At 39.5% G+C, this 14,447-nt stretch overlaps 1 protein-coding gene across 1 annotated transcript in view; it reads left to right on the top strand.

Annotated features, from left to right (window-relative positions):
- The first annotated feature begins 7,898 nt into the window (after positions 1-7,898).
- Positions 7,899-14,447, top strand: part of LOC129718410 (ABC transporter G family member 23) — a 141,161-nt gene continuing 134,612 nt past the window's right edge. The window contains exon 1 of the mRNA XM_055669177.1: positions 7,899-9,030. Coding sequence (XP_055525152.1) covers positions 8,843-9,030 — 188 coding nt within the window. The 5' untranslated portion in view covers positions 7,899-8,842. The remainder of the gene's footprint in view (positions 9,031-14,447) is intronic.

Raw genomic sequence — 14,447 nt, 5'->3', positions numbered from 1 at the left:
CTTTATGCCAAACACTGTCGAATGCTTTTTCTATGTCTAAAAGAGCAGCTCCAGTGGAATAACCTTCAGATTTGTTGGCTCGTATCATATTAGTAACTCTGAGCAATTGATGAGTTGTGGAATGCCCATGGCGAAATCCAAACTGTTCATTTGCAAAAAATGAATTTTCGTTGATGTGTGACATCATTCTGTTAAGAATAATTCTCTCAAACAGTTTACTTATTGAAGAAAGCAAACTGATTGGTCGATAACTTGAAACTTCAACTGGGTTCTTATCCGGTTTTAAATTGGGGTAATTTTTGCATTTTTCCATAATTTGAGAAAATATGCAATTTTGAAGCAGCAATTGAAAATTTTTACTAAAAATTCCATTGTGCTCTCAGGGAGATGTTTGATTAGTATATTAAAGATTCCATCGTCACCAGGTGCTTTCATATTTTTGAAATTTTTAATAATTGATTTAATCTCATTCAAGTTAGTTTCAATTATTTCTGCAGGTAAAAAATTCTGGGAAGAAATTAAATCAAATTGACGTGTGACTTCATTTTCAATTGGACTCACAAAATTCAAATTTGAGTTATGAACACTCTCAAACTGCTGAGCAAGTCTTTGAGATTTTTGTTCATTGGATACAAAAAAACGTTCACCATCTTTTAAAACTGGAATAGGCTTTGACAGCTTCCAAAAAGGTTTTGAATATGATTTCAATTTTTCAACTTTAGTCTCAAAATTTTGATTTTCCAGAAGAGTAAATCTATGTTCAATCTCTTTCTGTAAATCTTTATAAATAGTTTTAAAAACAGGGTCACGAGAACGTTGATATTGACGTCTGCGGACATTTTTCAAACGAATTAGAAGTTGAAGATTTTCGTTAATTATTGTTGAATCAAATTTCACTTGAGCCTTTGGAACAGAATAATTCCTGGCATCAACAATTGCACATTTTATTGCTTCCAAAGCGGAATCAATATTCACTTCGTTTTGCAAATCAAGCTCATTATTGAAATTTCTCTCAATATGAGTTTTGTATCTTTCCCAATTAGCCTTGTTATAATTAAAAACAGAGCTCATAGGGTTTAAAACTGATTCATGTGATAAAGAAAAAGTTATTGGAAGATGGTCAGAATCAAAGTCAGCATGTGTGATCAAATCACTACATACATGACTTTGATCTGTTAGCACCAAATCAATTGTTGAAGGGTTTCTTACAGAAGAAAAGCATGTAGGACTATTCGGAGACAAAATAGAATAGTATCCTGAAGAACAATCATTGAATAAAATTTTGCCATTGGAATTACTTTGAGAATTATTCCATGAACGATGTTTAGCGTTAAAATCGCCGATTATGAAAAATTTCGAACGATTTCTGGTGAGTTTTTGTAAATCACCTGGTAAAATGGTAAATATGCTGCGGCAATAAATAAAATCCCAAGTTCAGTTTAAACTTCAATTCCCAAAGTTTCAATAACTTTCGTCTCAAGATGGGGAAGAGCACGATGTTTGATTCGGCGATGAATAACAATTGCAACTCCACCGCCGGAACCCTGAATCCTATCATATCTATGAACCACGTAATTGGGATCATATTTTAATTTTATGTTAGGTTTCAAAAATGTTTCAGTAATAATTGCAATATGCACATTATTTACTGTTAAAAAATTAAAAAGCTCATTCTCATTGGCCTTCAATGAGCGAGCATTCTAATTTCATATTTTAATTGTTTTATTTAAAATCATTGCTAAATTTCAAATTAGAAACAATTTTAATAGTAAAATTTGTGCCTATTTGAATGGCTTCAAACATTGATTTTGCCTGCAACATGGCGTTCATAAGATCGAACATTGCCTGTTGCAAAACAAAAGGTTACCTGCCGTAATAGGCCCCAGGCAGTTGACATTAGAAAAAATATTTTCGGCAGCAATATTAGCTGGATTAACAATTATTTTCTAGCGTGTTTTGCTTACCCATATTAACGGTCATTTTCGAACTACCAACACTAGGCGGTATAATGTTCGAACTACCTGTAACCTGTGCATAAGTTAAACGGGTATGCAAAGGAGTAGGTAAACTATGCGTCACATTTTGAGAAACAGATTACTAAGTTTAAATTTATCCTCAATCAGATTCACCGTTTTCTCAGAAATGATATTTGATCTAGAAATGGAAGTACGTTTAACATTCTATCTCTTCTGATGATCCATTATTGGTTACAAACGACAACAACTTCATCTGAAAACAGTGATAGAAACGTTGCGATACGTATTCCTTAGTGAATTATAGTTAATAATAACATCATAATAAGAAGATTTTAAAAATCGACTTAAATTTTGAATAATTTTGTTGTGACTCAAACTCCGAACTCACATATTTATGTCAGTATGTGTATTATGACACAACTCATATTATTAAATTGTTTATGATATCGCCATGTGTTTGGACTCGCTTCTCTGAGTATTGCAACAGCCAGTTGAAATATTGCAGCAAGTTTAGCATCACCTGGAATAGGCAGATATCTCGTGTTTCAGGCGACCCAGAAAGTTGCGATGTTCAGCAAAGTTGTTCAGAAGTGTAAGGGTTTCTGGACGGAGGATAATTCAGCACGGAATTTCACCACGAGGGGGCGTTGTTGTGTACGCAATTCTATGACTTTAAATTATCCTACTTTTGCAATGGATCTCAAAATATTGTTCTGGGTCGATTTTAAGCTTCTGTCGGAGTGGTAAAAACCTGGAAAAAAGTGGACAATCAGGAAATGTCAGGGATTTCATTTTTCGTTCCAAAGAATCGAGGAATATCAAGGAAACTGAAAAACTTGAGGGGTTAAAACCTTTTTAGTTACAAAAAAACGAAAAATAATTTATTATTCTATCTTTAAGTACAACGTTTCGGGAACATTTTCACAAGTTTTTATAAAGATCTGAGCAATAGGGAGAAAGTTAGAGTGATTTGAAGCGCGCCTTGTCACGGTCGCATGAGCTCAACTTGAAATTTTATACGCGTTTATCTCAGCATGTTGTTTTTCGAAAATGATTTTGCCGTGTTTACGATTGCGGCAAAACTACTGAACCGATTTTCTTCATCTTTTTTTGAATGTTAATTATTAAATTCCACTGTCGTTGAACGATAAACGAAGTTTAACTTTGCCGGAACAAAACTGTAATGCAATTCTTATCACTTAAAACAGGCTTTTTTTTTCGAGAAAACGTTCCCATTTGCACTGAAAACAAAATACTTATGAAATTGATCGCTCAGATACCCGGCACACTTCTAAACTAATGAAATAATGTAAGTTTTTTTTATTTCAGTTGATCTGCTGGGTCTCTATAGTAAATACCGCAAAGCTCTGCAAAAAACAGCGTTTCGAGGACACGGCCATTATTCATAAATAATTGGCATTTCTTATGAACAAACATTTTTTTGTTGTTGTTGATTAACATAACTTACAGAAAATTACCACTTTTATGCAATGAAAAAGTGCTACACGCTAGAAAAATCCAAGCTTTGCTCTTTTTTCTTGAGCAAAAAGGTATATAACCCCTTACGAAAAAGGGTAAATTTTAATCAAGATCCAATCATTTAAAAAAAAAACTCATTAGCGCTAAACGGATCCATGTTAGGAGCGGCTCACAACGGCGTCTGTACTCCAGGCTAGGGGCGGCTGATTACCGTCCTCGTGCCAACGTGGGACTCTAAACAGTGTTGAGCACGATGGTCCTCCGACGAGACAGGGGGATGGTGCGCAGGCCTTACAAGCCGCCACCGTAAAATACTCACAAGTAATGAACGAGGAACAAAGAAATTCGGACTGGAACAATCGGTACAGACCCATGCGACGAAAACGGACTTACGATTGGAAACTCGGGACGTAGAGCTGCCGGTCTCTCAATTTCCAAGGGAGCACACGATGAACTTTACGCGCAGTTGGATTTCAACGCTCAGGTCGGTCAGGAGAAGGAATACAAACTTATTGGAGGGTTCAGCGCGCACTAGCTGACCAACGAAATGGGCCTAAGACTCATCGACTTTGCCACCTCCAGAAACATGGCCGTGCGTAGTACCTGCTTCCAGCACCACCTCCTACACAAGTACACCTGGAGGTCACCAAATCAGACGGATACACAAATCAACCAAGTTCTGATTATTTGTCAACACAGATCCTATAGGAGCGCTAACGTCGATTCGGACCACTACCTGGTAATGGTTAAGATGCGCCCAAAACTCTCCGTTCTTAACAACATTCGGTACCGACGTCCGCTCCGGTTAGATCTCGCACGACTGAAGCAACCTAACGTCGCCGAAAACTACGCGCACTCGCTCGAAGCTGCGCTCCCGGAAAAGGACCAGCTGAAAGAAGGTTCTCTCGAGGACTGTTGGAACGCAATTAAAATAGCCATCAACAGCGTAGCGGAGAACATCATCGGGCATGAGGGACGCAACGGAAGAAGTGGTTCGACGACGAATGTCTCCTACGTGATGGATGAGGAGAATGCTGCGCAGGCGGCTAAGATGCGTCAGAATGTGGAAAGACACCGACAGAACAAGATGCAGCGAACCCAAATCTTCCGGGAGAAGATGCGCCACCTGGAGGAGGAGGAGTTTGCAGAGCTGAAACTGCTGCATCATTTTCAGGAAACGCGAAAGTTCTACCAAAAACTCCACGCATTATGCAGAGGCTTTGTGCCGCTACCCGAAATGTGCCGGGATAAAGGTGGTAGTATTCTGACCGACGTGAGGTGACCGAAAGGTGGAAGCAGCACTTCTACGAACACCTGCATGATGCCCAAGCAGAGAACCATGGCTGCGGAGAAAGAGATCCCGTCGGTGCGACAAACGTAGAAGACGTGCCAGCCCCAACGATAGGATGTCATCAAGCAGCTGAAAAACAATAAATCGGTTGAGAAGGATGACCTCGGAGCGGAGCTTATTATGATGGGCCCGGAGAAGCTGGCCACCTGTTTGCACCGGCTGATTGCAAGAATTTGGGATACAGAACAGCTACCGGAGGAGTGGAAGGATGGGGTTATCTGCCCTATCTATAAGAAAAGCGTCAAATTAGACTATGGGAACTATTGTGCGATCACCGTCCTGAATTCCGCCTACAAAGTGTTTTCCCAAATCATTTTCCACCGCATCTCACCCCTAGTCAAAAGATTTGTGGAAAGTTATCAGGCCGGCTTCGTGGAAGGACGGTCTACGTCGGATCAAATATTTACCATACGGCAGATCCTCCAGAAATGACGGGAATACAGAACCCCCACGCACCACCTATTCATCGACTTTATAGCCGCGTATGACACTATCGACCGAAAAGAGCTATGGAAGGTCATGGACGAAAACGGCTTTCCGGAGAAGGCGATGATAAAGGCTATGGTGGATGGCACGCAGTACTGTGTGCGGATTTCGGGTGGATTGTCGGGTCCATTTGAATCCCGCAGGGGGCTTCGACAGGGTGATGGTCTATCTTGCCTGCTATTCAACGTTGCGCTTCAGGGTGTAATGAATCGAGCGGACATCAACACGTGGGGTACGATATTACACAAATTCAGTCAATTCGTTTGTTTTGCTGATGACATGGACATTGTCGGCAGAACAACTGCGGCGGTGGCAGGACAGTACACCAGACTAAAACGGGAAGCAGCGAGGATTGGGTTGCAGATAAATACATCTTAAACGAAGTACATGCTACCCGGCGGAACCGAAGCCGACCGACAACGCCTAGGCATTAGCATTACCATCGACGGCGATTAGTTTGTCTATCTTGGCTCACTGATTACTGAGAACAATGATACCAGCCGAGAGATCCGGAGGCGTATTATCAGCGGAAGTCGTGCCTACTATGGGCTCCACAAGCAATTGCCCCGTACGAAGCGTAACCTGCATAAAACGCTCTTATGACCAGTTGTTCTCTACGGGCATGAAACGTGGACAATGCTCGAGAAGGACCTGCGAGTGCTCGGAGTTTTCGAACGAAGGACGATCTTTGGCGGCGTACAGGAGAACGGAATATGGAGGTGAAGAATGAACCATGAGCTCGCGCAACTCTACTACTCTGAGTAGGACATGTCACAACAATGCCGGACAACTACACTGCAAAAAAGGTGTTTGCCTCGAATCCGGTAGGAAGAAGACGACCAGGAGCGCAGCGGGCAAGATTGGTAGATCAGGTGGAGATAGATCTGGCAGAGAGTACACGGTGTCCCAGTGAAACTTTGTGAATCCCAGTGAAACTTTGTGAATCAGGCCATGTTATTATGACCAGGGAGCCACCATCTTGAATTCAAAATGACATCTGGGGTTGATTTCCAGACTCCGGGTATCATTCTGGTTTCGAAAATACCCTTTCTTAGTGGTATGTGGCTATTTTTGCTGTTTTCAAAAAACCGGCAGTCAAGTTTCTGGACACCATCCCGATCCCGGAAATAGTAGTAGTAGTAGTAAGTGGTCAAATAAGGCTGTTTTTTAGACACCAAAATTTTCCATGAATTTCGAAATGGCGTTTAAAGTAAAAACATTAAAAAATATCATGCACACTAGTACCCCGTTGTAGCAGAATTTCGAACTAAACTATTGGCCCACCAGAAGCCCTCATAAACAGCTTATAAACAGCTTTAATAAGGAAGGCGGTTTTTTGATTGATTAGATTCACGAGATAATTGAGTTAAAGATACTCAAAACTACATGAACACTAGCGCCGTTTAGCGGCCGAAATTTAGAAAAAAATGTATCAACTAACAGCCCTTGACCTAGGAGCCAGACACTGTTAATATATTGCGGAATATTTCGTTGCATTTTTAGCACCCCTTTATTGATATCTTAGCTCATTGACGTTATATTATCGTTGGAGGGTTTTCAATTGACAGATAAACGATAAATATCAAACTATATCAACCAATATCGAGCAATATTATCGAAGTATTTTTCATAAAAATAAAGGTGTCTAGCCCCTAGCCCTTTACCTTCTAAACAGCTTTGCTAATGATCACAATAAGTAGTGATATTTTTAGGATAAATTAAGTTTAAAATTTTCAAAACTACACACGTACTCAATAGCACTATATTGTACCTGAATTCCGAACCATACAGTACGCCGATAATAAGCCCGTGATCTCCTGGACAACTTTGCTGAAGATTACAACTCTCTACGTTATAGGAATCAAGAGATAGAGTAACATAAATCTGTCAATTTTAGGTGATGCTAAACATTTTGGAGTATATGCTATATTCAAACTGGATATTGCAATACTCAGAGAAGTGATTCCAAACTTATGACAGGTAGTGTGAGTTACATTTTGCGGGCCGCGATGCAATATATTGCTTGGTTTGATGATTCATGATTCAGACAAATCATTTTCACTGTAAAATATCATTATTAGGAATCATATTTGACTGTTCGAAATATGAATCATTGTCCTTAAAAGTGATTAAATTTCCGAACACCTTAATGTTCCTTAAATTTTCAAAATAAAGCATGAATCACGGGTGTCCAAAATCAAAAATAATAGAGAAAAGCGACTCAAAGTTGTTGAAATAACCGAATCTAATAATAATTCTGCAGTGTTTGAAGTTTGAATCAAAACGTTACTTGATTCATACGTGAAAACCTGTTTTTTTATAAATGATCCTCAAAAAACTACTAACTTACATGAAACGTCTGGTTTCTAAATTTTAACGTGAAATTGCGTTTTATGGAATAAAACACGCTCGCGATCGTGTAACCACCCCCCGACCAGACGCTTGGAACATACGAAAGCAATCGCACTAAACCACGCTCACGCGTGCTTTTACACATTCATTTCGCAGCTTGCTTGGAAGCACAAGTCGTTCCTGCGGTGTGCTTCGAAGCAGTCGTCTGTTTATTTTCTTGGTGTGTGCGAGCGCGCGCGACGAAGACTACGACGACGGTGACGGCTATCGGGCTACAAAGTGCAAGAGACTTGTACGCTGCTAGCGCGAGCACAGGACAGAAACCTTCTCACCTTAGCTCGCGTAGTACATACAACGAGCGCCATTCTTACTCTATCGATCGGGTGACCCCCCGAGAGCAGAGCATCTCACGCGTGTATTCACATTCTTCCCCAGTTTATAACCAGTTCTCCACACACGGTGGGATCTTATTACGACGTCGCTTGCCAGTTTCCTTTGCCAGCACACACCCCACGCCTGTCGCCTACCCGCAACCCGTTCTGGAGAATCACCACGAGCTGAACCGAGCCGCCGATTTCTGCCTAGCTGTCACTGCAGTTCCAGTCTGCAACGGTGACCCATCGAGATCGGACAAACGACGGCGGCGACACAAGTGAAATCTGCTCGATTCAGTGGTGCTTCCTGCTTTGCTTTGCAATCGGTGACTAATTTCGTGACTCTTTCCGCATCAACCGCTTTCCCGTTCAGCTGCGAATATCGGATCTATTTCGGATCAGCCAGTGGCGCTGAATCGTGTTCGCGTTTTCATTCACGAATTGCGGGACTGCTGCAGTTTAACCTTATCAGTGTTACGCGTGTTTTTTTTTTGCTTGCTTCCTGAAAACAAACTTTGCCCAGAAACGGCGCTCCGCAAAACTTCCCCGTCACGCGCAGTCAGACGGAAAGCTAGCAGCCAGTCAGCAACTCGCCAAGTGAATCTAAGAAACAAAGAAAGCAAAATAAAACAGAAACGCTTTCCCTTGGCTGTACGCTGTAAACTTCTTCGTTGCCGTGTTCATTGTGTCAGTGTTGTGTGAGGTTCAGCTGAAGAAAAGCGAAAAAACCCGATATAGTGGGAGGGCCAAGAATACAACGCGAAAAATAAAAGAGTTTGTTGTAATTTTGGGAGTGAAATTGCAGCGGGTGGTGTACGCAAACAATGGCCCCCACGGCTGGAGGAACCGGTGACCCAAAGGATGGGCCCATCGCGATCATCGCTACGGGATCAGTTCCGCCAGCGGCGGGTCACTCACAACCGCAGCAGCAGCAAAGCTCCAATCTGTCCGAGCTGGAGAAACGTCGCATCAGTCGCATGTTTAGCTGGACCGCCGATTCGCCTGTCGTCACGTAAGTTAAATCGACCGCTTTAAATTTTGCGTTTTGATGTTTTCGTTGATATTGTGGGCCACATATAAGATTATCATCATCTTCATCATCATCATCATCATCATATTGGCATAATCGATCAACCCCGTACGGCTACAATTATCTTGTTACGCTCGGTTTCAGCAAATTGGCGTTGCACTCGGTGACCTGCTCTGAGGCACTGAAGCTGCCAGAGCGGTTCGGATCTATTAACGCATAAATGAGTCCCGCTGATAGTCATGGCATTAGATGGCACATTTTCGTTGTTTTCCTAGTCCGTACTGCCAACGAGCTTAATCGCCCTTACTGCTGTTGTTTTTTCAGCACTCGAGTACTTGTAGGTCAGCACGTGACAGATGAAAACAAAAACTAACAATCCAATCTAATTGTTGGTGTGGTTGTGATTTTGTTCTGATTTACTTGGTAGTATACCTGTTTGAAGGAAATGTTTGTCTGTTGTCTTGTTTGCTTTGACGAGTACATCAGAACAGACGTGTGAAAAGGTCTGGATATTTCTTCTTCGTCTTGTAAAAACGAAAGATTACTTCTCATAAGCAACGTGCTTTATTTGCCCAATGAACGGTGTGGTTTTTAATTGACTACTTAGAATCTTTCTTGCATAGACCACAATGAGAGTAAACAATCAACGTGTAACAACACTATATAAAATCTGTTAGTTTACACACAAATATTCAGATCAGCAATTGTATATCGAGTTCCCATCCGTCGGAAAGGCTATGTAACCTAGAGGAAACAAAATGATTGCCGATGATAAAAAATGGGATAAGTAGGCGTAACCAGTAAGCGTGCGTGTATCCAACGTGCGAAACATTTTGCCGTGCTGTGATGCTGGTCGCTCATACAAATGGATCACAGTTTTTTAGGGGGAACTAGGGTAGGGAACATATTCTGAGCAGCTTCAGGAACCGCCTGTGTATTCAGACGAAATACTCGAAATGTGTTGGGTGAAATTCAAACAATATTATATCAATATGTTCTCTATCGTTTTGTCTGTCAGAATTTGTTTTCAGATTGTAAAACTAAGTTAGCAAACTTCAACAATAATCAATTAAAGTTACCAATCTATGGACACTATTCCAATCACCCCGAACCTATTTTAAGCAGTTTCCATCTGTTTTGCAGGCGTTTTTTCTTCAGCACCCGAATAGCTGCAATATAGGTCGATTTGTTTCAAATGATTTTTGTTCGCAGATTTCTTTGTGATTAACGGTATTCCTTATATTCGTAAGACAGCTAGACAATCGAAGTTTTCGTTTCCATCATTGAAATAGTCGATATTGATCGAAATGCAAGTGTTTCAGGCCTGTTTTCTTCGACTGATTAAAATAGGCGCTGCTGCTTAAGCCAATCCTTACCCTATGTGAAAAGCAAAATTTATTTGCATTTCTTTTCTTTGGAGCTGGCGGACATGTTCTAAATGCTTTATAAGCATTCGAAGCTTCCAAGGTTACACATGTTTGTCAGTAAAATACGAACGGTGCTTTTTAGCACCCATCAGAAAAATAAAAGTAGTAATTTGAAAGTAATTCCTAAAACATTGTATACAAGCAAATCGAATCGCTTACGTCGTGCTAAACATCAGATTTAGCTTAAATGACTTGATGTGGTCCTACGTTAACTTTGCGGCCGTATCACAGACACAACCCCTGTATATTTTAGTTTATAACGTGATAAATACGCCTAAATTTTCAGAATTAGTCTGGTTAACATCAAATATGTAATTCCTCATTTTTTGAAAGTTTTACTAGAAAGTTACTCATTTTCACTGCTAACATTATTAGTACATGTGGTCGGTGTTAAGTCAGACCGGACCAAGTCGCAAAATTGAAAAAAACGAGTTAACGATAGTATTGGATAAAGATTTTCTTAAGCTACATCACACAACAATCAGATTTTATTTATCTCTAAAACAGCAGAAATAACAGCATGATTTTTGTCTGCATGACCAATGAAAAGCGATTACAGTGTTCAGTCAGAATGGACCAAGTGTTTATTTTCAAAAAGACTGCCTTCGGTCAGCTATTGATAAAAGCGAACGAACGGAAGAATTTTCAAGCGTTTTTCCAGATTTCTTTATATCAGAGAACTCTTTCACTCACCCCCCATCGGAATCTGTAAAGTTTCACGCACTGCCGTGGTTTTGGATGTGTTTTTGGACCGTTTATTGCTGACCTGATATCATGCCTTATAGTGTGCAGACAAAGTGAACCATGTGTTAAGCAGAAAAAAGTTGAAATTGTCGAAATTTACAGCATCGGTTTGAAGTCAACATAAATGAATTTCAACACTAGCAGGCAACTTATCGGAATGCTTCATTGCCTGTTAGTCGAAAAAGTATACTATACCAGTAAATAAGAAAAATGTACATGGTCCACTCTGATTAAACACGTAAATGAGAAACGTTAGTCATTTGTGTGGGTGACACAACATTCCACAATTTCCAAACATGACAGAAATTCCAGAACCAAAACACCAGGAAACCATCCAGTCCATCATCAATTCTACGGCAAGTTTGGCCAAAGTTGCAGAGAAAATGGAGGATTACGAATAACTTAATTGAGTAAATTAACCATGTTTTTGTTCCATAAAAACATTCCGCTCCTACCATTGATCTGTTGAAACAAACACAGTCTAAAGTTTATTCAAATTATTTTCAATAGTTGTTGATGTCGCAGAAGCTAACCATGTAGATTAAAAACTTTTTGACTGTTGGTTGATCAATGGACTAAAATTACTTGTTAAATTGTTCAGTCATAATTGACCAAGTCATTAATGATTCTTCTTTGATTCAATCAGAGTGGACCAAGTACATTTAATCAGTTACAAACCTGTCCTTTTTGAGCTCACGGCACTTCTTTTTTTTTCAATTGTCACATTGCATGATACAGTTAGAAGGTTACTCCAACTTATAACATCAAAACTGTGCATAAATATTTTATTTTTTTTATTCTCGCTTGTTTTCCGTCGGTCTAGTTCCGCCACTGTTGTGGCCAATCACCGACGCCCTGGAAGGCGACTCCACACCCAGGACTCTAACTCACGACCCGTTTATTAACGGACCGGCGCCAACGGCTTTACTTCCTCATGCGATGGAAGGCGTGATCCCAGAGATTTTTCGCCTCAGAAAATCTCCCGGTGTCGGCTAGGATTGAATCTAGACCAGTTTGGGTTGGTTGTGAGTGGATCACGCCACCTCACAACCATCGACACCTATGTCGGCGGTGGGATTCGAACCCAGGCGTCGAGCGTGGTTGGCGGAGACGTTACCAACCACACTAGGCCCCCGCTGTAGTGCATAAATATTGAAAACTTCAAAATTCCCAGAGCAACAAACTTCAAACTCGTTTTTCTCGAAATGATCAAAATGTCACTTGGTCCGGTCTGACTTAACACCGACAATGTGTTATAGATTTTAGTAGTTCTATAAATAATTATCACAAAAATAAAAAACTTTGAAAATATTTTTACTTTAATATGAAACTACCGCTATCAGAAGAGACTCGAATGACAAAATTGGCGCATTCGTGAAGATTAGCAATCGAACTGAATTAAGAGCCCTGCAAAGTAGCCCTGTTTCCATGCACAGGATTTTTTTTCCAAAAACCCTTGCGTTTCTGACTTTTTGGTGTATTTTCAAAAGTAAATAAAACAAAAAAAACCTGTCGGAAATCGGCTTGTTGGAACTTTAATATAAGTATTCATCACAAAACACCCACGAAAAAAAATACTCATCACAAATACCACAAAATCGAAATTTGATATTCATTTTTCATGTTTTGTGATGCAGCCAGTGTATGTTATTATGGAATGCGAAAAATGTGACATTAGACTATGAAAAATATAGGGTATAGGCTCTATTATCGTCAGGTTTGTCCAATGAGGGGTAATTAAGTCATAGAGAACTAATCTTTTGCAGAAAGATGCTCTGCTTTATGAAAAACCATCATGCAAGAAATTAACGCTCTATCATTCACCCCCTTGACGATAACAGGTAAATCCTGACGATAACAGAGCCGATACCCTGCCTCATCCAGACGGGATTCGAAGCCGCATTTTCCCTGTCTCCAATGTAATAAGACAAATACATAAAAAAACCGGAAACTGTCTGAGAATGAGTTGTAGGAAATTAATAACACCTTAAAAAAATATACCAGCGAAAAAAATAAGAAAATATTGACTAAAAAATGAAAACTAAACACTAAATTTTAATAAAAAAAACGAGTTGATTTTTTTTCAAAAAAACCTGAAATTATAACGTAAAAGTTATAACTAATAGCGTAAAAGTCAATGATGGAGAAATGAGAGACAATTTTTTTATGAAATTTTAATCAAAAAAAATCTGATTTCGGCATTTTTTAAATATTTCTACTCCAATGGTTTTAAACAAGTTAAATAGTCATTTAAAATTGAAGAGTTCATAGCAATTAACTTCGTCATTCAAGTTATTTTGGCTTTAGCCCTGAAAAGATAGTCTACGTCAATTTGACTCCTAACATTCATTGATGATTATCCTTTTACGCACATCGAAATATGGTTATCTGTTCAGGGCTGAGTTAGGAAAATTACAAAATCAACCCTAAATTATATATTAAATCAAAAAAGAACTGAATTTTTCCCTCAAATTAATTTTGACGTGGGACTACGTCTTTTTTTCTATACTGGTATGCATTTTGTAAAATTGGAAATGAAACTGGCAAATGTTGCAAATACTGAACAATTACACTAGTTATCATTATTTTTTCATTGCAAAGCGAAATGAACCAATCACATGCAGGCATTCCAAGCACAGACGACATGAATAGACACCAACCATTCCCTGTGATATTCTCTGTATCAACATAAAAAAAAAAAATAACAGTCTCCCCGTTCCAATAAGTCAATTGCTTCCATGAACCTAGACTAATTTGATGTCTCGAAGGTAAAGGTTTTTCGAAAAGTTTGAAACAACCCCTTTTTTGAACAATTTCTAAACCTGCTGTTAGAGCGTAATAGAAACTGATGTCTTGAAAGAAAACATGCTGGTAAAAGCAACAATACCGCAGAGTACATGTGAAGCAGAGCGCCGGTAGTTTCTCGTCGTCTATCATTGCAGCGGGCACGACTTTAATTCGCGTGCAATCGAATACTGCTACTGATGGTGATTGAGAGTTTATCTCATGAGTATGATGACCCTAAAAACCATAAATGACTCGACAAAAATTGAACATTTTTGCAACGGTTATGAGTTATTTTTATTTATTTTTTATCTTCGATATTCACCAAATAATCGTGACCGACATAATATCGAACGAGTAAGTTCCTAAAAACACTAATTTAAAGAAGAGTAAGAGCCGGTGAGTGCTTATGAATGTTTTATCCATTTACTAAGATCTATTCAG

This window comes from Wyeomyia smithii, chromosome 1 (genome assembly GCF_029784165.1).
Source record: "Wyeomyia smithii strain HCP4-BCI-WySm-NY-G18 chromosome 1, ASM2978416v1, whole genome shotgun sequence".
Classification (NCBI taxonomy): domain Eukaryota; kingdom Metazoa; phylum Arthropoda; class Insecta; order Diptera; family Culicidae; genus Wyeomyia; species Wyeomyia smithii.
The sequence above is the reverse complement of the archived record's forward strand: the minus strand, read 5'-3'. Positions and strand labels throughout refer to the sequence as shown.